Source organism: Beta vulgaris, chromosome 8, assembly GCF_026745355.1.
Source record: "Beta vulgaris subsp. vulgaris cultivar EL10 chromosome 8, EL10.2, whole genome shotgun sequence".
In the NCBI taxonomy this organism is placed as follows: domain Eukaryota; kingdom Viridiplantae; phylum Streptophyta; class Magnoliopsida; order Caryophyllales; family Amaranthaceae; genus Beta; species Beta vulgaris.
In genome coordinates this window covers 39,167,391-39,188,064 of record NC_079209.1, presented here as the reverse complement: position 1 = coordinate 39,188,064, position 20,674 = coordinate 39,167,391, and the positions used below count along the sequence as shown (strand labels likewise).

The following is a 20,674-nucleotide window of genomic DNA, read 5'->3' as shown; positions in this document are numbered from 1 at the left end:
CTTCACCTGTCATTTTCAATACTTGTTTCTATTTTAGTCCTTTGTTGAAGAATACATATTGAGCATTTTTTATTTCTCAATTACATATACATATGTTATTTTCTCCTTTTAAATAAATAAATTATTTTAAACTAAATTATATTTAAAATATAAACATATATATATATATATATATATATATATATATATATTATATATATATATATATATATATATATATATAATATGATAAAATATATTTATGAAATTCATAAATTTACAGGGGATTACACCTAGTTTAGTTTTAGGTTGTTTCTAGGTTTAGGTATCCCCTCCCCATCCCTCTGGTTCTCGATTCTCGAGGGATTTAAGGTTCTAGTCTCCCCTTCCTCGCTCCCCTATTCTAGTGTTGAAGTGGTTAGTCTTAGTTTCCCCACTTGTGTTCGTTGTCAGTTTGGTTGAGTTGTGAAGGAAGCATTTGTTAGGTGCATGAAGGCTTTGTGAAGTTTTTGAAGGTAGGACGATGTTGTTCCCGGTGTTGTTTTATGCGACTGTTGGTTGTTAGTATTGCTGCATTTACATTATTTGTTTTAGATATAGTTTAGGTTTATCCACTTCCAATTATGCCTCTGTAAAGGTTCGTGTGTGGGGTTTGATGAGAGGAGATTGTCATTTTAAGAGTGTTGTGGTTCAATCTTCTAGTTTAGAGATTGCCAGGTTGGATCATATGATCCATAGTTCGTGTGAATTTTTTAGTTGGAAGTTGCCCCTGTTCATGTGATGACTTTTGGAGTCATTATAGTTCAAAAATACATCTTTTGGAAGGCCTTCTAATTTATTTTGGGGAAAGTTTCGACCTTCACGCATTTTGAGTTTCAGTCTTGTGAGACTAAACTCTGAAAACCCTCAAATAAGGGTCAAAAGTCACCAAAGGACGTGACTTCCTTGTTACTTCAATCAGTAGAATCACAAGAAGTTATTTTCGTTCAAGGGCCTTAAGATTTATTGTCTAGAAGACATCGACGTATACTACATGAGTTGCGACGATCCATTTCTGTAGATCGTCTCATTTTTTCTTGCAACATATTCCCTTGCATATCGGGTCTTCTTCAAGACATTCAACCTATTCTTACCTACATTCGCTTGTGGCAAGTTGACGTTGGACTGGACTTGTAATTGTTCATTTTTGTTTCTGAGATTCTGTAAGAACAAATGAAACTCCTTTAGTTCTGTTTGCTTGTGTTATGTGTGATTGTATTAGAATTAGGCTGTAATTCCTTTCTTAACTTTAATGCACGTTTTTCGTTGTCAAAAGAAAACCGCGGATTCTCAACTGCTATGGTAAAACAAGGATGAAAAGCTAGTTCATGTGGTAGAGCACTCCCCTCTGATCCTTGAGGTCAGGGGTTCGATCCTTACCCCCAGCATTATGTTGGGGTATTTCCTTAGCATGCTTTGCATGCTTTACCAGTCAATGTGCTGGTAGTTCCTACAAGGCTAGTAGCCTTGGTAGGGGTTAGCCCTTGGGCTGACTTAATTTCCCAATCAAAAAAAAAAAAAAAAAATTGCTATGGTAAAACCTCCCCTAAAAAAATGCTTTAAAGCCATTTTGTTGAGCAACAAATTGTAGTTTTAAGATTTTACCTATGCAGTTGACAGATTGAATACTGATTTTGACTGTGACCAATGATAAAGTATTTTTCAACCTTGGCTCCAAGATGACATGATTAAAATAACATGGAATTACTTTAAAATGATGTTTTTAATTGAGCAACAAAATTTAGATAATCTTCTATCTAGAAGTGGCTCCACTAGGGGTGGGAATGAGCCAAGCGAGCTGAATAGTGTTATGTTCGGCTCGAGCTCGAGTTTCCAAAACAAGACTCGGCTCGAGCTCTTTAAAATTTTACAGCCCAACTTAGTCTTGTCTACTCAAATCTTTTATTCATTAAAGATTTAGATGCTGAAGAGTCAGTCCCGACAACTAAGTTAGGCCCAGCATCTAAAAATATCTAAACATCTGTCGATACACTCATATTTATAATGTTAAATTCCCAATACACTTGTTATTTCTTCGATGTGGGACATATGGAAGTTAAAAAGCAAAATCATCCAGCTACCAGCCTTGGCTTGGAGGATTTGTAAACTACTTCAGTTTGTAAAATATGACCACCACCTATTCCGAAACAAACTTTCCAGCTACCTTAGTGGATCGTAATAGTTTTATATTAATTAGATATTGTTTAAGTTATTTGTTAGAAGCTTATAATATTGGTGCAATCTATAAATTGTCAATTGTTGTCAAAGTATAAATAGCCTTCATCAAGAAAAGTTGGACATGGCAAACAATAAGTAAGAGAAAATAAGGGTGTTGTTTGTCTTTGAAATCGATGTGGGACACTTAATAATTTGCATAAATATTACCTAAGTAAGAAGTTTTCGATCATGCTCACGAGCTTTCAAGCCGAGCCATACTCATAGTCAGCTAGGGCTTGGCTCGTTTATATATCGAGTCGAATCCGAACTCGAGTCGAGCCCGAACTCGAGTCAAACTTTGACCGAACTGAACTCGAATAGTTCGCGAGCAGGCTTGGCTCATCCCCACCCCTAGGCTCCACACAAGGCTCGAAAAAATCGGGTAAAATGGTTGCACGAAGTTGGCTTCATACCCCTTCCTCCAATTGGGTTCAATTATTGCGAAATGGCTCGGAATTTTTTTAACGATTTCAGAACAAAGTTGCAGGGAATAATCCCTTCTAGACATTTAGGTTTTATTAAATGAAATGGGTAAAATAAATGGATCAAAATTACTAGTTGCTAAATTGCTAATCTACAATGAATCTCGAACAAAGGAAGAGGAAGATGAAGAGGAAGCGGGGTTAAGAGAGAGAGAGAAATAGGATGAAGAGGAATTGTTTTGGGTATTTGAGCAAGTTACGTTAAGTAAAAGTTGCACTTGACAAGTTGGCAACCATGCAAATAAAATTAGCTAATATAGTGTAGCACAAGGGTGTTAGCTAATAAAATTTACAACTTCTACGAAGATAGATTACTTTAGAAAAAAAAAATCCAAGATTGAGTTATTATTTTTACAAGAGCAACAACTTAACCAATCATTCAATTTAAGATGTAATTCAAATGACTACCTACAGCCGACAACATCACAATCTCATCTGATATCAACAAGGTACTACCAGACTTTTCAAGGTCACTCGGTCATATTACTCCATATATATATATATATATATATATATATATAGACTTTGCCAAGTATAACGATCCCCATATAATCGGGTATTAATAGTCTGTTTGATAGTTGGTTATAAACGATGGTAATAGAAATGAATTTATTTGTAAATTTATGAAGAATATCATTGTCCATTCTCATAGTAATGCTAATTTATCCTAAAGTGTCTACTTTTCTTCTTGAATTTGCATTCCCATCCAATACCACCTTGTAGGTGGTAATGAATGGTAATGAAAATTACTTCCCCTTAGAGACAAAAATACAAGTTTAGCGATGAGATTGCTTGTCTATAAAGAAAAAATGCCTCCCCATGGAGATTTTAAGGGTGCTAATCTAATAACATTACACTTAAAATTCATTCCCATTACTGCAATATATTAATGATTATCAAACGGACAGTAAGGATAATATTATTTGTTCGCACATTAGTAACGACTAGTACTTAAAGTTTCGCAACAATATATAAGTGTTGGAACTTCGACTACGTATAAAAAAATGTGTTGGAACTTCAACTTTCAACGTTTTACATGCAATATTTCTTCAGCAACCGTAAATGTAGGAGTAATGTCAACCGGTACCTGCAATGAAAATTCAAATGCAAATGGGAACTGATAAGTAGGGGAAGAAAGGGTAAAAAAAGTGAATAGCCTAAATTTAAAAGATTAGATATGTCGATAGCTATTTTCGGTATAACATAATTTACAAGTAACTAAGGATGAGGAGCTAGCTCATGTGGTAGAGCACTCCCCTCTGATATATGAGGTTAGGGGTTCGATCCTTACCCCTAGCATTATGTTGGGGTATTTACTTAGCATGTTTTGCATGCATTAACAGCCAATGTGCTGGTAGTTCCTACAAGGCTAGTAGCCTTGGTAGGGATTAGCCCTTGGGCTGACTTAATTTCCCAATCAAAAAAAAAAAAAAAAAATTTACAAATCACTACCTTTTAATTATGAGAACTTTCATTGTAAGTTACTACTTAACTTAGAGCTAAAAAAAAAAATCTATCTTTATTGACAAAATGACATTTACGCAAAAATGTTGAATAAAATGTTGTTGCCAATATATTTAAATTTTAAAGACTATCACCGAATCATTTTTCAAAACAGTAATCACAATACTACCGAATACAAAGACTTATAATTTATTTTCTTTTATAGTTTATACCAAGTCGTCACAATTTACCCAAGCCCCAGCTAGCAAAGTTGAAGAGATAGGTCATTGTCAAGAGGTATTATCTAGAAGTATTTATCTAGATATATCTAGCTAGAAGTGTGTATTTAGAGATAGTATTTACTAGTATTATATTTAGTAAAAAAAATTAAATGGACCCAGTGCACACTAGTTAGTGACTTAATATGCACCGGGTTGGTAAGTGATATTAACTTTATATAGTGAGTTCTACAAAGATATAGTGCACATATATACAACATAGTAGATTTTATTAACGGAAAACATATAGTGAAATTATATGCAATATAATGGAGAAACTAATTCAAATATTTTAACATACAAAAAATCTAAGTTGTCTAGTATATATATCGTGACACGTGTTCTAACATATAGCATGATTTGGTTTATACATGATATAGTGAGTGTATGCATTATATAGTGTGTGTCTGAATGATATAGTGAGTGTATGCATTATATACTATGTGTCTAAATGATATAGTGGATTTCTGCATAATATAGTAGGTTTCCGCATGATACAGTGGATTGTTTAGTAATGATACGTGCTTTTGGCTAGTGGACACTAATATTAACATGAATCAGGTTCATGCAAGTTAGATTGTATATTTAGTTTAGGATATATTTGCCTAGTTCTATTTAAGTTAGGTCTGATATGATGTACTATAAATATCCCTTTGGGTTAATAATAATTCGAACTTTTTCCCAAAACTAAATATAATACTATTAAATATTATTTCTAAACAGACACTTCTAACTGGATATGTCTAGATAAATACTTCTATATAGATAAATCCTAAATCTATCTTAACAATCATATATGCTCATGGGTAGAGCAGCGGGCGATAGCCTAGTGGTATTGACATCACCTCCGATCCCAGAGGTCACAGGGTCGAGCCTCACCCCTTGCAAGGAGGGATCTCCAATTTCCCCTTGCAAGGGACTTCATCTTACCTTAAAATATACTACCTCCGTTTCTTAATAAGTGCAACATTTCCCTTATTTGGAATAGTCACAATAAGTGCAATCAAGCTCAAAATGGTAAAAAAAGTTCAATATTATTACAAATATGCCACCAAAAAGCAAGAGAGGACCACAACTTTTTTGTTTCATCACTTGAATTACTCTACTTTATTGTGATCCCAACTTTCTCTCTCTACATTCCTTGGTATTCCCCCACTTTCTATATGTTGCACTTATTAAGAAACGGAGGAAGTATATATATATATATATATATATATATATGCTCATGGGACAAATATGACCTACTAACACAAAATAGTGAGCACGTGACATTCTTAGTGACATACAATGGAGAATGACATTTACGCAATAGGTAAGCCACCCACTATAGATCAACAATTGAAAAAATTAATTTAGCTGCTTAGTTGGGTTCCACTAAGCATCAATATCTATCTCTAAGTGGATGAATTACCCATTGGCTACATGATTTTTACATACAACTACTAGAAGATATAATAGTTAACATTTTAATGAAATTCTTTTGTAATTTATTCATGATGTTCTTAGTTTTTAATTGGATCATCAAGTGTAGAATTAAGTCAAAGAAGAAATGCTGCAAAGGAAAATGGAAAGTGCCTCGGTAGTACTATCAAGTGTAATTTTTTTTTTCGAAATTCTCAATGATGACTCGAACTTTTCGAGTTTCCCATTGGTGACCCTAAGTTTTTTTATTTCCACTAGTAACCTTCAATTATTGTTTTATTCCCAAATATGACCATAGAGTAAAAAATCATTAGTTTTGTTAACTTTTCATTAGAATAAATATCTCGGTTCGCGCGTTTGAAAATTGTCTAGGTTTACGTAGCCACAAATATTGCTCAGGTAAAGTTTTGGGGCTCATTTTAGCCTTTAAGGATCAAATTTAAAGTCTAAATTGGTTTCCGTGCCTAAAAATTGTCCGGTTAAAGAATTGAGTGCCATTTCGTCCCTTAAGTTTCAAATTTGACGTCAAAAAATTGACAAAAATTGACCGGAAGCACCTTGATTTGTGTGCCTAGAGATTAGTTCTAATGAAAAGTTAACGAAAATAACAGTTTTTTACTCTATAAGGTCACATTTGGAAATAAAATCATAATTGAGAGTTACCAATGAGAATAAAAAAACTTAAGGCCACCAATGGGAAACTCGAAAAGTTCGAGGTTACCATTTTGGTTTTTCTGTACCCAGCATTCTTAGGCATTGGATGCGTATAGACAATTCAAACAAAAAAATATGTTCCCAGTTTAACATCAATCATCAATAAAGGACCCCGTAGACAAAATATTGAAAGGACATACCTCGATACTTTCTAACTTGTCTAATGCAAGTTGCAACGGATTGGTTATTATACAGTACTTCTGCAGGAGCAAATTCGCAGCATTTTTGTCACCCGTAGCTTGTATGGTTAGGATCTGTGTACTCAAACTTTCTACTGCATCTCTAACCTTTAAATCAGAAAAAAAAAAATCAAAAGAAAAGTATGTAAAAGATCTTGTCAGCAAAGCAAAATGAAGAACAGAAAAAATATTAAATGTCAATGCCAAACCTTATCAAAATCAACACTAAATCTTCCATCAGGATGCATAATAAATGCTTGTTTCTCAAATAACCAATTGAACTGCAATGCTTGTCCCTTTCTGAAAAAGAGGCCAACATAAATCAAGAATAGAAAAGCTGAGTGATATAAATGCATGGCGTAGCTTGCTTACCCATGAGCTTCATCCAACCCAAAACGTACAGAGCGAAAGCATCCCGCAAGGAAGGAAACATACATAGATTTGGCCAGACTCGGCGGAAGTAGATCCTAGCACAACAGAGGCAGTAAAAAGAAACAAGGACATCAGAAAAAATTTTGAGACAAAAAACCATGCATACTTTAAGATGAATGAGAAAAACGTTTAGTATGCATTCAATTTCTGATTGTTAAACTCACATCAATTTCCAACAGCATACTTTTGAAAGCACATACAATAGAGTTCACAGACACAAGAAGACGTTTACTTGGAATCTAATCAAATTTTGGTTTGAAGTCTGAACTATCTGCCAACTTATTTACATCTGGAATCCTGAAATTACCAAACATACAATCTTACCCTCATCTTTCGGGACCTACTCACTCTCCCTGCCGGCATTCCCATTGGAGGTTAAAGATAAGAACATGATCATTTCTTAGTTAGAAAGAGATTAATGCAAAAACCAAATGCAGATTCTAGCATTTCTTCTCAGAACAGGAGCCGGACATCTGCTCTCCATAGATCGCCCATCTCAGCTCAAACAGCAGCAAGAAGACATAAATTGGGGGATGAGGAGAGCCTCTTGGTGTCTGAGTAAGTGAGTATACATATAATGGCAAGTTTGACAGTTCTCCAGCTTAAGCAGTCAAGCTTTATCAGGCCACCTAGGAAGGGGCCAGCATCTATGAGAAATTAAGATGCATCATCATCCAGGAATTGAATATGTTTCTCTGGGTGGTCATGTCACATGTCGGATAGAAACCCCACTAATCTTAACCTGCTCAAGAGACTGTGTACCTTCAACTCAGTGTTGCTACTTCCCAGGTGCAGTTGAGGATATAGAAAAATCTCCTTATACATTACCCAAGATCCATAGAAGTTAAGGATACCTCACACTCCTCTCCCTGGTCAACTGATCAGTTGATTGGTTTTATGAACAATGGCTTCCAGACAAATTCAGGAATGTCGACGCTAAGATATCTTTACTAACTTGGATCACCTTGTTTACGTTTGCCACTTGGTCCATTTGGAAGAGAAGAAATGTCCAGATCCACACAAAAGCAGACAAAATATCTTCTAGAACTGCCAAAGATATCCTATGATTTGCTACTGAATGGCACACTTACAAGCCATGCGCTAGGAAAACTCAAGCCCCAAACAGACTCCATTGGACAGCCACACCCTTGGGATCTCTGCAAATTCATCTAGATGCTTCTTTTTGCCATAGAGCACTATCTGGTTTTATAGGAGTATGTAGAGCAGAGACAGGTGTCTAAAGATGAAATTCTTACTGATATAGTTGGGTGTATTCCCCAATTTTCGCAATAATAGTTTATTTCACAGTTGGATTAACTGCATTTTAAAGGTTTCAAATTTATGTACTTATGTTTGAGGGACATTTCAATCTTTAAAAGATTACAATGGAAACGAAATTGTTCTTTTTATTCAATTTCTTTATAGGGTAAAGAACGAGTGAAAACAATTAACCAAATTTTCCTTTATCAACCTTATTAACAATGAAGAATAAGGAAAATGATTATATTTTACTAAAAAACGGTATCAGATAGATGGAAAGTTTAGAAAAATGATGTGATGTTTTTGTTACTTCTACTGATTTTCACAATAAGAATATGGCTCCAAGCTTTCATGAGAAAACAGGGTTGCAACATTGCACTTCAAGCAGAACACAAAAAATCAAGTGACACTGCTATGGATCGGGAATTGTCCGGCAAAACACCATCGTCGTGACCTAACTGTAAAAAACCTGGGAGGAGATACAAGACACCACTAATAAGTTTCATATTTGAATACAATGAACTCCTAGTCACTACCTGACGCCATGCTAGAGTTTGAGGCATGGAATTAAAACTCTCCCGTTCTGTTACAGAACGGCCGTTTTGCAACGGATTTTGGATTTGCCATTCTGGTGGAATCCCGTTACGGAACGCCATAATAAAAATCACATACTTCTCGCCGCGTTGTCCGTTCCGTAATGCGAATTTGCCGTGTTAGAATGCTTTTATCCCCGTTACATCCGTTCTTTTCAAACATTGGCCAAAATATTTTATGATTTAACTATATAGCTGATGAAACATGATATTCTCATAGATTTGATTACGTCATGTTGTAATAATGCTTAATAAACTAAAACAATGCAAATAAGGTCATAACACATTAATGTGAATTTTATAAAAAAAATTCACGTCACGTCGGCCGCGAAACGTTCTGTTTCCCCATTACAAGACAGCAGAATTGTGATTATCATGTCAGTAACTTTCCTCCAAACGAACGAAATCCAAGTAAATAAATCATGGGTCAACAGAAACCAATATGGGGAGTAGCAATCCAGCAGATGAATATATATTTAGGGATAAACTAGTGCAGTAGAGCTCAAAACAGCAACATGGAAGAGAAGCAGGGGAGGGGGTGATTATCTAACATTTGTCTATTGGTTTGATCACAGCACTCAACGAGTCAATACTATAATGGTACCACTAGGAAGCCAATTAAAAATTGTGCACCATTGGCAAAAGTCAATATTTGGATGGTACCATCGAGAAATTCCAAAAAAAGTATTAGTAGTAATTTGCAAACTACAAGTTCGAAGGAATGCAACAAGATCACACATGATCATGCTTTTTCTCCGTTTATATTATCAATGTGAATTAATGGTCAAAGTTTTAAAATATTGAACCCACAAAAGAAAATGAGGAAAACAATAAGGAACAAAGGCAGTAGCTTTTTTCCTTCATATATAGTTCTGCTTTTTCAAAATATACAACCAAGTCAGAATCATATGGAACACAGGATAGGGGGGAGGATGAAAATATTAATACCATGAAATGATTTTTGGTAACAAAGACCGTTGAATAATATGATTATTAAGAAACCTAACAAGCTCCAAAGGTAAAACTAATGATCACTGACCTGATTGATGAAAAAATTTAGAGCCCATAGGCCGACTATATCAGCTTTTGCTTCTTCTAAGGCCGAGTGTAGTTCTTGGAGTTCCTGCATAACATGGAAATGGTTTAAAATTCTATCAAGTTCTCACAAGCAACTCTTGCATGACAATCTCCAGGATGAATTATTATATTAACTATAAAGGGAATCAGCACTATGTAAGAGCATTAAAGTCCCTTCACAGGAAAAAGGAATCATAACACATTTTTAGGCTCTTTGGAGAGTTTCTTTCACATAGCCTCCACCAATGGCATTGACAAAAATACTACAAAGCTTATATACTCATCATGCAAGATCTCTCTGTGAAAAGAAGGTTGGTCAGAAAGAGTTAGTAAATCAAACTGACGAGTCATTTTAGTTATGACTACGAAATTTTATGTTGTACATTAGCCTTATATTCTTAACGTGTTATAGATTTTTGCCTGAACATTGTGAGAAGCTAAAAGAAATCGTAAAACATTTCAAAACCTCAACTGAATTTCTTGAATATTCTCAATCTCTTATTTTCTTTCTAATCAGTTCATAGATTTACCACATGAAATCCTACATCACACTTTGTATTAAGACTATTGAAAGATTGTGAGCGTATTGTCTTTAAGGAGCAGTGATGTACACATTGTGTTGAAGAAAACATGGACTGAACAAATGCATAGATCCAAAGCTCCCTTATCACTTGTCAAGTCTACAATATTATAGCATCAGAAGAGCGTCCTTCACTGGATATACAATCATCCTTCCTTTCCTTCCGCATTTGATTAGGGTGCTTTACTCAAAGTACACACACACAATGAGTCTGAACACCAAAACTTGGCTATATAGGACACAGGTACACACGATATATTAATTTCTAGGTTTTTCTTTGCCGTCATACTCTATATTGACCTCAAAAATCCTGAACAATCCGACATCAGTGAGCAATATCGCCACCAAGACAATTCATTGTGGGCCAAATGATGGAAATTTTTTCAAAGAACGGCCGAGTCAAAACCTTGGTACGTAACTGAGTCTGGGTAACATAGCTTTTTCTAGTTCTGTTTTTCATTGACAAATTAGAAAAGACTGCACAAGAAGTGAATCAGAAAGTTGAATCAATCAGAATCTCTCAAAAACGCTACTTCCAAATTGTGCTTGTTGAACTACTAAATTTGAGCAAGTCTGCCAATAATATAGACAGTACACGAAAAATGCTCATATCTTCCAACAACTAATGCATAAAACACAAATATTGGAAGCAGTTCCCTTTTGGGAACTCTGCTCAAGAGGTGGTTGGTGCTAATTTTGTTTAGAGAAGCAGTTCAAGCAACATATGTAACCTTGACAGGTATTTTGGCCTTCTGAATGAGAGTAAACAATAGGAAGGGAGACGGAAGCTAGGAGGGGGTTGGCACTTGGCCCAACGTGCTTTCTAAAGATTTACATGACAAAGCTCTCAAAAGCGAATCTAATAAAGGCCATTATGTATAAAAAAAGTTCAACTCACCATTATGTTTATCTATGTTTTTGTGCAAGGTATATTATAGGCCATTGATGAATATGCCACTACTACATATTATATTACCCCCTGAATATCATAATAGGAACACTCCACTCATAATTCAGTCACTAAGAATGTTTTCAACCTCTCATTTATTGTAACTAACATAAGGTGCTGTAAAATATCTCAGATATATCCTAAAAAAACAGTATCTTACTATAATATGACATTGAAGTTCCCAAATCACGCAGTAACACTGCAACTTTGGCTCAGAAATGGCTATCGCTACACACTAGGGCCGTGGCCGTGCCCAAAATTTATTCTATGGCTCCAGAATTGACAATTCTTCACACCCTCTCTATACTATTGTATTGTATTGACGTATGGAGAGAGCAACTGGAATTTGATCGCATGGTGATTCACATTAAAAGGGAAAAAAACAGATCAAATTAATTCTACTTTGGACCAGAACCTTTTGTGTATTCCAAACCATTATCCAGATTAAAATTGTTTGGTTCCATAGTCAGCAAATGCCATGGTTAATACATGTTTACGAGAGTGAACAGAATTGATTAAATTATTGACTGTTAGGCTTCTCCTAGACTATAAACAGAAGCGTCGCTCAGTTTATTGTGTCAAAGAAAGAGGTAGAAGCTAAAAAATACAGATTTTAGTTAAGAAGTAAAATCCGTAACAAAACCCCTGGAAGATTATAATTACTTTTGATGATTATTTAATGGACCTTCAGTCCTTTTCCTCGTTGTCTTTTCCCCATTGCCTCAGGGACGCAAACATGGACGCAATTATAGCAAATTATGGGCACAATTACCCTTCACTCCTTGTTCAGTTCAATTCTTGCGATATGCTTTTATCTACTATCATTTGTAAGGATGAGCTAGGTTGTCTTTATATTACGAAGCCAGCCAGGTTTCTCATTTCCAGTTAGAAAAAGAAAATAAAGACTTTCATCGGCAAAGCAACTACCAGACATTTGTCATCAAAGGTGTCATAGCACTAGTGTTTGACTCCACATTCCATGATGGGAGTAAATGCTGATATAACGTTTGGTTAACTTCCATTTCTAGAATCTTTGAGTGTACTCAAAGTACTCGTCTGACATAGTTATATTATAGAGCAAGTGTGGCAAACTGTCATTATTCTGCAACAGCCCGTCAAACATTTTTACCTTGCTTTCTCAATGATAGTGTTCTATATTATCCTTTGTTGATGCTCCTAACAAGATACTGTTTTGATCAAAGAAACATAGTGTCTCTCTCTGTACCAAAATTATTATTCCTTCTCTTCCAAATTATTATTCCTTGTGTCCCAAAATCAATTGCATAATTCACTTTTGGCAAAATGATTAAGAGTACATATTTTACAAGATTTTGTGAAAGATTCCCATGAAGGTGCGCCATGTTGCATAGAACCAAAGTGGTCCAATAATAATTTGATAATTAATACCCATTAGATTTTAACCTAGAGCAGTGTGTAGTTTCGATTTGGGACATCCCAGAAGAGGTAAGTATGCAACTATTTGTACATGACAGGGTACATAGAATGGAAAACCTTAGACTTACCAATCTCACAGTTGACTTCCGACCATCTGAAAGCACTATGCTATGGGGACCAATTCCGTGGCAGCATTCATGGCAAATTGTATGAGTGAAAAATGATTCAAAGTCAACAAGCTCCTGTTGCTCCTTCGATATACATGCCTCAGATATTGGAAGAAGAATATGCTTGAACCTGCTCCAATCAGTAGCACTAGATACTTCAAAGCATAACAACAAATAATGTGCAAATAGCATGCCAGCAGCAATACACACATAAATTGCAGTTAAGGAGAAGAAAAGCATCAGGTTTGAAGACTTACTTTGCCTCAGAAACATTTTTAAGCATAACCATCGAAGTACCACGATCTCTCACGATGCGTTCATCATTTGGTAAATTGAATGCAACAGTTTGAGGTCCTTTCACATCCTGAAGTACCACTAACGTCTCAGAACGATGCTCCTCCAATAAAGATTAATCATATATCCAAGAACAACATCCTCAATATGATTCTGGTCTATGGTTAGAATTGTCTGGCATGGGTATGTGTCCAAGTGTTGGACAAGACTATCTAATAAATTGAGTTTTTTGTCCAAAATGAAGTGTCTAAGTGTCATACCATAAATGTTGAAAACCTGAGATTAGTACTTGAGGTAAAATAAAGAGTCGAATCATAGATTCTGACAAGATCAGATAATGTGTGTTCCCCCCGATTATCCAATAAGACTTTTGTGGTCTTTCAGATCAACCATTGACAAATTTATTGTCTTATCACTAATATTCAATACATTAGTAAAAATTATCAGAAGATAGTCTTACCAAAATAAGTTGGTGTTGTAATGTATGACAAGGTAATCAGGTAGACTTTGAAGTTTAAATAGTAAATTTTACAAGAGTAACGTTTACATAGTAATAGAGGGAGAACGAAACCATCTTTATCAGAGCAATATTAGATTATTGTATCAAATATTAATGCTGATAAGAATTTACTCATGCTTACCTTGCACATGTTATCCTAAAAGCACTTACAAAGTTACAAGTTAGAACCCTTTACAAACAATGTTAATCTTTTGCAGCCTTCAAGAACAAAATTTAAATACTGACCCCCTTCATTAAACATTGGAAAATGATCAAAAGATAACAAATGAAAGCATTTCTAATGCTAAAATAAGAAAAAAAAATTACTTTTACACTGACTTTAAATAACAGTGACCAAAAACAATGTTTATATAGACTCTTCATTTACATGTGTCGGATCCCACACTTTGACATAGTTATGGCCAGCTGATACTTCATTTTGAACCTCAAGTATGACAGATTCACATAAAATAGCCTAAAATGACATTTGGACACATAAATGATACATGTCTAACACTAAGTAGCCAAGTCCATGTAACATAGGTCAATATTCGCCTAATTGAACCAATATCTTATATATGACATGGATCACAGAAGATAAAATAATATATTATGATTTTTCTTCCCATAATGCCATTTATTTTCATACACGGAAATGGCAAGAAAAGCAACATGTCCAATTTTTCTTATTTGATATAGATGGGAAGGAGAATTAATTACTAGTGTGTGCTTTATATATTTGGCACCTATCATCCATAATAAAAGTAACTTGTATGGGATTGTTAGACTAAAATGGCAAACAAGCATTTAAAATACTATGTAATCACAACATGACTATAAAAGTAACAGGAAGGTTTTATAAGATTGATTCTCAGCCAACTTGCTTTATAGGTCAGAATTTAAGCTTCCAAAAAAGATCGCGTTGAGAAGGTAAATGAGGTAGAAATGCATATGTTGAGGTGGATGTCTAGTCATAAGAGAAGAGAAATAGTTCGGAATGAGAAAACTCATTGGAGCGTTGGAGTGGCACTAACTGAGGATAAGATTAGGGATGATAGGCGATAATTTGGACATAGCTAACCAACACATCAGGTCCTCTTTTCTATTATATTTGAAAGGAATTGTCTTCACACAATCGCCACGTAAATACTTCATTTGGTTAATGACTTGGGCATTATCTTCCTTGAATTGAATAGAAACAAATAATACACATAAAGCATGCAAAGACTATAAACCCTTAGATTAAATATTGTAATACTTACTATAGATCAACTGATGTTTTTGACAACAGCAACAACAACAACAACAACAAAGCCTTAGTCCCAAAATGATTAGGGTTCGGCTAACATGAATCATCATAGGAAATTGTCACAGTGACCAATGAAACAAAAAAAGAGCAAAACAATAAACAAGATAGAGGGCGAAGGTGAAATTAATAAAAGTAAAACAAGAAGGAAAACACAAGGGGAAAGAAAAATATGAGATAGATACATTTGAGAGCCAAGAAAAGACGGGGAGAGAAAAAACAGCTTTGTAGGGAAAACAATGAAAAGGTTAGTGAAAAGTGAAAATCTTAAGAAAGGAAATATGTAAAGAAAGTTCAATGCAAAAGGTTTGCAAAGCACAAGAAGTAAACTGAGAGGGGTCAAAAGGGAAGATATATAAAGACAAGTCAAGTCATCAGCATATATTCTCTCTCTCCCGTATCGAATGCCATATTTTCCTCAATCCCAAGTAGACTCATATCATTATCAATCACCTTCATCCAAGTTTTCTTAGGTCTTCTCCAACCCCTTACCACCCTATCGCTTTGCCACCCTTCCAGCTTCTAACCGGGGCATCACTTGGTCTCCGCCTTACATTCCAACCCATCTTAAACAATTCTCCATCATCTTAAACTCAATCGGAGTAGCTTCTACTTTCTTCCTAATAATCTCATTCCTCAATCGATCCATTCTTGTATGCCCACACATCCTACGTAATATACGCATCTCCGCCACATTCATCTTATGTAAGTGATGATGTTTCACTGCCCACCATTCCGTGCCATACAACAATGCCGGAAATAAAAGGCAAATTCTAAGCCACAATAAAAGACAAGAAGCGAGAAGATACCAACCCCAAAATAAAAATTCTCCCTCATAAACTAAACTCTAACTTCAAAAGAATTAGAATTTTCTCCTCTTTTTTTTCTTCTTGCTGCCTTACATTACTTTATTTTAAGCCTTGATTTGTAAATAGTTTTTATTGTTCTTTTCATCTCTCATTTCTCTCTCTCTCTCAACTTGGCATGGCTAGTGTTGCGTTGCATGGAATTAAAATTAGTGGAGATGTTGAAGAAGTTAAATTACATCACAGACGTCTGGGCTGACAGTGCTAAGAAGAACAAGAAGGGATTCAATCTCTAGGAACATTTTATACAGAGCTAAAGTGCATTGAGATAAAGGGTTCATGTGAAGGATTCACGGAAATGAGATCTTTATTCAAGTACCAGATTCCCATTCATTTGTATTTAAGGCTCTAATATTAAATTGCTGCTACAATCATCGTACGGGTTGTGCAGGACAAAGCGAGTTCCAAAATGAATTACCTGAAAACCTTTTCCTCACCATGCATAATTTATGAAATGGATGAGCTCCAATTCGAAATTGATAGCACATTGGACGCTCAACAATTACACCACATATGCTCACATAACCTCAGCCAGAGATATGTGAGGTTCATGAATCATCTCTCCCTTGTTTGAGTAGAGTAAGGAATTACAGGTTAAGTTATTCTTTCTTTACACTAGACAACTACTCAGAATACCAATTATGCTCATATAACCACCATCAAACTTACGTGGTGTTCATACTTCATATCTAAAGTAGAGGCAATGGCATCGGCGAGGAGATTATCATACATGCTGCATGTTAAGTAATTCTTTCTTCATTTTGAAACGCATATAAATCAAAAGAGACAGACCACACGCATGATGATATATTCAAGACTTAAAGATCAGGAACATCTTATAGCAATCACAACTTTACAAGAGTGAAATAACTTGTAACCACCTAACAAACAGAAAGGAAACAATGGGGGGCTGAAAGAAATGGGTACACATAAATCACATAGCCAACTGATAAGTGATATATATTTTCAAAATTGAAGGACATACCCCAGCATTATAAAGAAGCTGGGTGACACGGATGGGAGCAGCTGTGACATCTTTAGATTTGAATGCGTCATTCATGGGAAGATTCTGCTCCAAAACCTGATCGAAGTAAACAGAAAAAGGTGTAAAAGCAATTAGTTGCTTTTTTTCATTTCTTAAAAGGAGTAGGGCTAAAGGGATGAACGCATTTGGTAATACCATTATTGAATTAAGGAAAAATCATTGCTCGCTGCCGTTTATATGACACTTTGCAAGATACTACCTTTAGATTTTTTTGAAATTAACTAATACCATTCACAGCATGTTTCAGGTTAATCACTCCTTTCAGTCAGACAATAACCTATTGTGACCTACAATTGACCACCATTTCGTCAAAGAAGAAATGGCATTCGTTATTACCATTGATACCGGGAACATGGTATGTGGCCACATTCCACATTCCAGGGGACGTCCCAGAACGTGGTACGTGGTTTGTGGTCTAGGAGTCCATCTGGTTTAACCTAGAGCCTGCGTTCCGCGTTCCCGTTTCCGTTCCGGAACGTTCTGCTTTCCATGTAACAATGGTTATTACCACGGGTCGATTGGACCAGAATAATAATAAATTGAGTAAAACACGGTCACTCTTCGACGTAAAGGTAGTAATTTACAATTAAAAAAAAAAGCAGCGAGAGTCGGTTTCATCGCAAAGAGAGATTCTCATTTAAATATATATCAAAATACCCCTCCTTTCTTCCTTCGTGCCCAACTGGCAGGCGTCAGTGTCTAATCCCCCCCCCCCCCCTCCACCTTGTTTCGTAGGACTAGATTTGTCCCTTATTGCAACAGTTACCACTTTGGTTAGTTTCACATCTATTGCAACAATTCCGTTTTTGGTATAAAAAAAAAGCAACTATAGTTAACAATATTGCTCTTACTTATCTTACTAAAACCATCATTAATTACTCAAATTATCACATAAAGTTGCTTTTACTTTATTAAGGGTTTATTTATCTCCTACTCTAAGTAAATTAAAGGGATACCTTTATGCTAAACTACCCACCTTTTTCATTTTCTTAAAAACCGTGTCCAAATCCATTATTGTAATAGAAAAAGAACAGAGGAAGTATAGCATTGAAAAAAAAAAAGTGGTCAACGCCACAAAAAAAATCTTACTTTAAGGTTTTAACTTGCTCAAAAATATTTAAAAGATTGTTTCTCGCCAAAAGATAAGTGTAAAAGGCCCTTTTTGACAAATTTTAACTTATTATCTATTTTATTATTAAGTAGATGAAAATTATCAAAGCCTAAGGAGTAGGAAAATAAAACAAATTCCACTTTTATTTCCATTTAAGTTATTTAAAATACATTTTTAAGAATAAAATATAACAGTTCGACTAAAAAAGTCTATGAATTATAAAATTGACTAAAGATCTAATAAGGTCAACTGATAGAAAAAAGATCTAAGTATTATAATTATTGTTTTTTTTTTTGTTTTTCCTTATTCAAAATCAGAAATTGGCAACGCTGTATAAAGTAGTTGTCACCACATCACTTAAAAATAAATCAACAATTTACCAATAAATGATCGCCAAATAGTTTAACTTTTGCTGTAGCATCGTCATCTCGGATTCCAATGAATGCCTCAAATGTAGCCTGAAATACGGAGAAGGATAATCAGCAAGCTTCATTACACCTTTCTACTCCACGCAGCTGGGGAGCCTACCTTGTATCCAAAAAGCATATCTTCATAGGTCTCGTAAGGACCAATGGTGACATCCAACTTTGAGTCCTACAATATAGGGGAAAATAAGTTACTAAAAAATAGGAATTTTGGTCATATTCACTCCATAATTCAATCTATGTGATTCATACATACACAAATAATTAAATAAGTAAATGCTTCATATGTGGACATGTTGAGAACAACAAAAAAGTCTTAGCCAAAATGACTTGGGGTCAGCTAACATGAACCTTCAGCTATGTTACATGGACACGGGTACGAGTGTGGATACGGGTACGGATCAGTGTCCGATACGGCAAACCCAAAAAAATTGAACACGGGTACGAGGACACTACCTTTTTTTAGATATGATACTCATTTGATCTTTAGATTATTTTCAGCTTAGCAAAAAGAGAAGATAGAAAAGTCAAAAGTCCAAAGCTTTAAATAGCATAAAATAAAACAATTATAAAAAAATTGGATAAAGTTAAAAAAAAAAAAACAATAGTATTAATAAAGAGAAGAAACAAAGACGAGAGAAAACATAAGGTAGAAGAATTCGGATGGTGTAAAGTTGAGAGATGCTTGTTATTATTTCTCCATTACGAGTAGCAAATAACATTGTCATACTAACTCGTTAGGAGAAAATCTCCCTTATACAGATGAACAAAATCAACTATCCTATCAGAAGGCAGAGGGATGTGATTAAAAAGCCTAAAACTGGAGCACAACATTAATTTCAACCAAGGAGAGCCACGACCCTCATAACTAGCATCAGATTTCACGTTCAGCTCCATTCCATCTTCTTGCTAGAACACACTAGGGACAGTCGTCTTTGATCTCCCTTATTCAGATGAAAAAAATTAAACTCTCCTAACAGAAGGAATAGGGATGTGATCAAAAGTCATTTGATAGTCTTCAAAATCTTGTTATATAAAAAATCGATGCTAAGAGTTTCTCAAAAGATGAAAGGCTCTCATTTTCTTCACCCGTTGTTCATCATTATAAAGCTTTCCAACAGGGTACTCCGACAATTTATGTCACCCAAGTACTCATGTCAGAGTCAGACATTCAACACTCTGACAAGGTAAAGACACATAGACACTTCACTTTACACCGAAAATTCGTAAAATTTCGATACAATAGTCGTGCCTATGCTTGGACACATACCCGTGTCCGACACTGCTAGCCAAGTCCAAGTAACATAGCCTTTTGGAAACAGCCTTCCGCATTCAGGAATTTTGAATCTTAGAACCTCATCTATCTATTTGAGTCCAAGGTTGCTTTTGGACGTCAGTCTCATCTATCTGAATACTTTTTGCTTATCAACAAAGACCAGAAGCTGCTAGTCCTAGAACCTCTCACTATGAGTATCATTTAACTCTAAAATAACAACAGGTTACTGCTGCTCGCAACCTTGGACTCATCGTGCATATCAAGAGCAAACTCAGAAATCAGGTCAATATCACATCTCAGTATTAGCACTAGTCTACCTCACAAAAAGAGTTAATGCTGCCTGTAGTCTGTTACTCCACTGAGCCATTGATATTAGGAACCACTACTTAAATAAAATTATCCAGCATTCTGAATATCCAAGGGAATCTCAAAGGAAGATTCCAATTTCACCAATTCTCACTAAATTAGGTGAGGATGTGAGCACATTAACAGTTCTGAAGTAATCTTCAAAGAAAGCAGATATATGTCCAGACTCCAGCAGTCCAGCATCAATAAATAAAAATTTCTGCTTGAAATACACAAATTTTTCTCTAATTTCTAGCTCTAATTTGTAACTGAATGGAACTTTTAACGGTCACTTGTCTTT

The 20,674-nt window shown here is 35.2% G+C and overlaps 1 protein-coding gene across 1 annotated transcript in view; it reads right to left on the bottom strand.

Moving 5' to 3' along the window:
• Positions 1 to 3,568: 3,568 nt before the first annotated feature.
• The window catches only part of LOC104901432 (nudix hydrolase 3), a 40,348-nt gene continuing 23,242 nt past the window's right edge, over positions 3,569 to 20,674 (bottom strand). Inside the window, exons 12-21 of the mRNA XM_010689016.4 lie at positions 18,856 to 18,921; positions 18,708 to 18,785; positions 17,157 to 17,252; positions 13,464 to 13,570; positions 13,168 to 13,336; positions 10,078 to 10,161; positions 7,126 to 7,220; positions 6,963 to 7,053; positions 6,715 to 6,861; positions 3,569 to 3,804 (exon numbers count right to left, since the gene is read on the bottom strand). Of these exons, the coding sequence (XP_010687318.1) occupies positions 3,742 to 3,804; positions 6,715 to 6,861; positions 6,963 to 7,053; positions 7,126 to 7,220; positions 10,078 to 10,161; positions 13,168 to 13,336; positions 13,464 to 13,570; positions 17,157 to 17,252; positions 18,708 to 18,785; positions 18,856 to 18,921 (996 nt within the window). The 3' untranslated portion in view covers positions 3,569 to 3,741. The remainder of the gene's footprint in view (positions 3,805 to 6,714; positions 6,862 to 6,962; positions 7,054 to 7,125; positions 7,221 to 10,077; positions 10,162 to 13,167; positions 13,337 to 13,463; positions 13,571 to 17,156; positions 17,253 to 18,707; positions 18,786 to 18,855; positions 18,922 to 20,674) is intronic.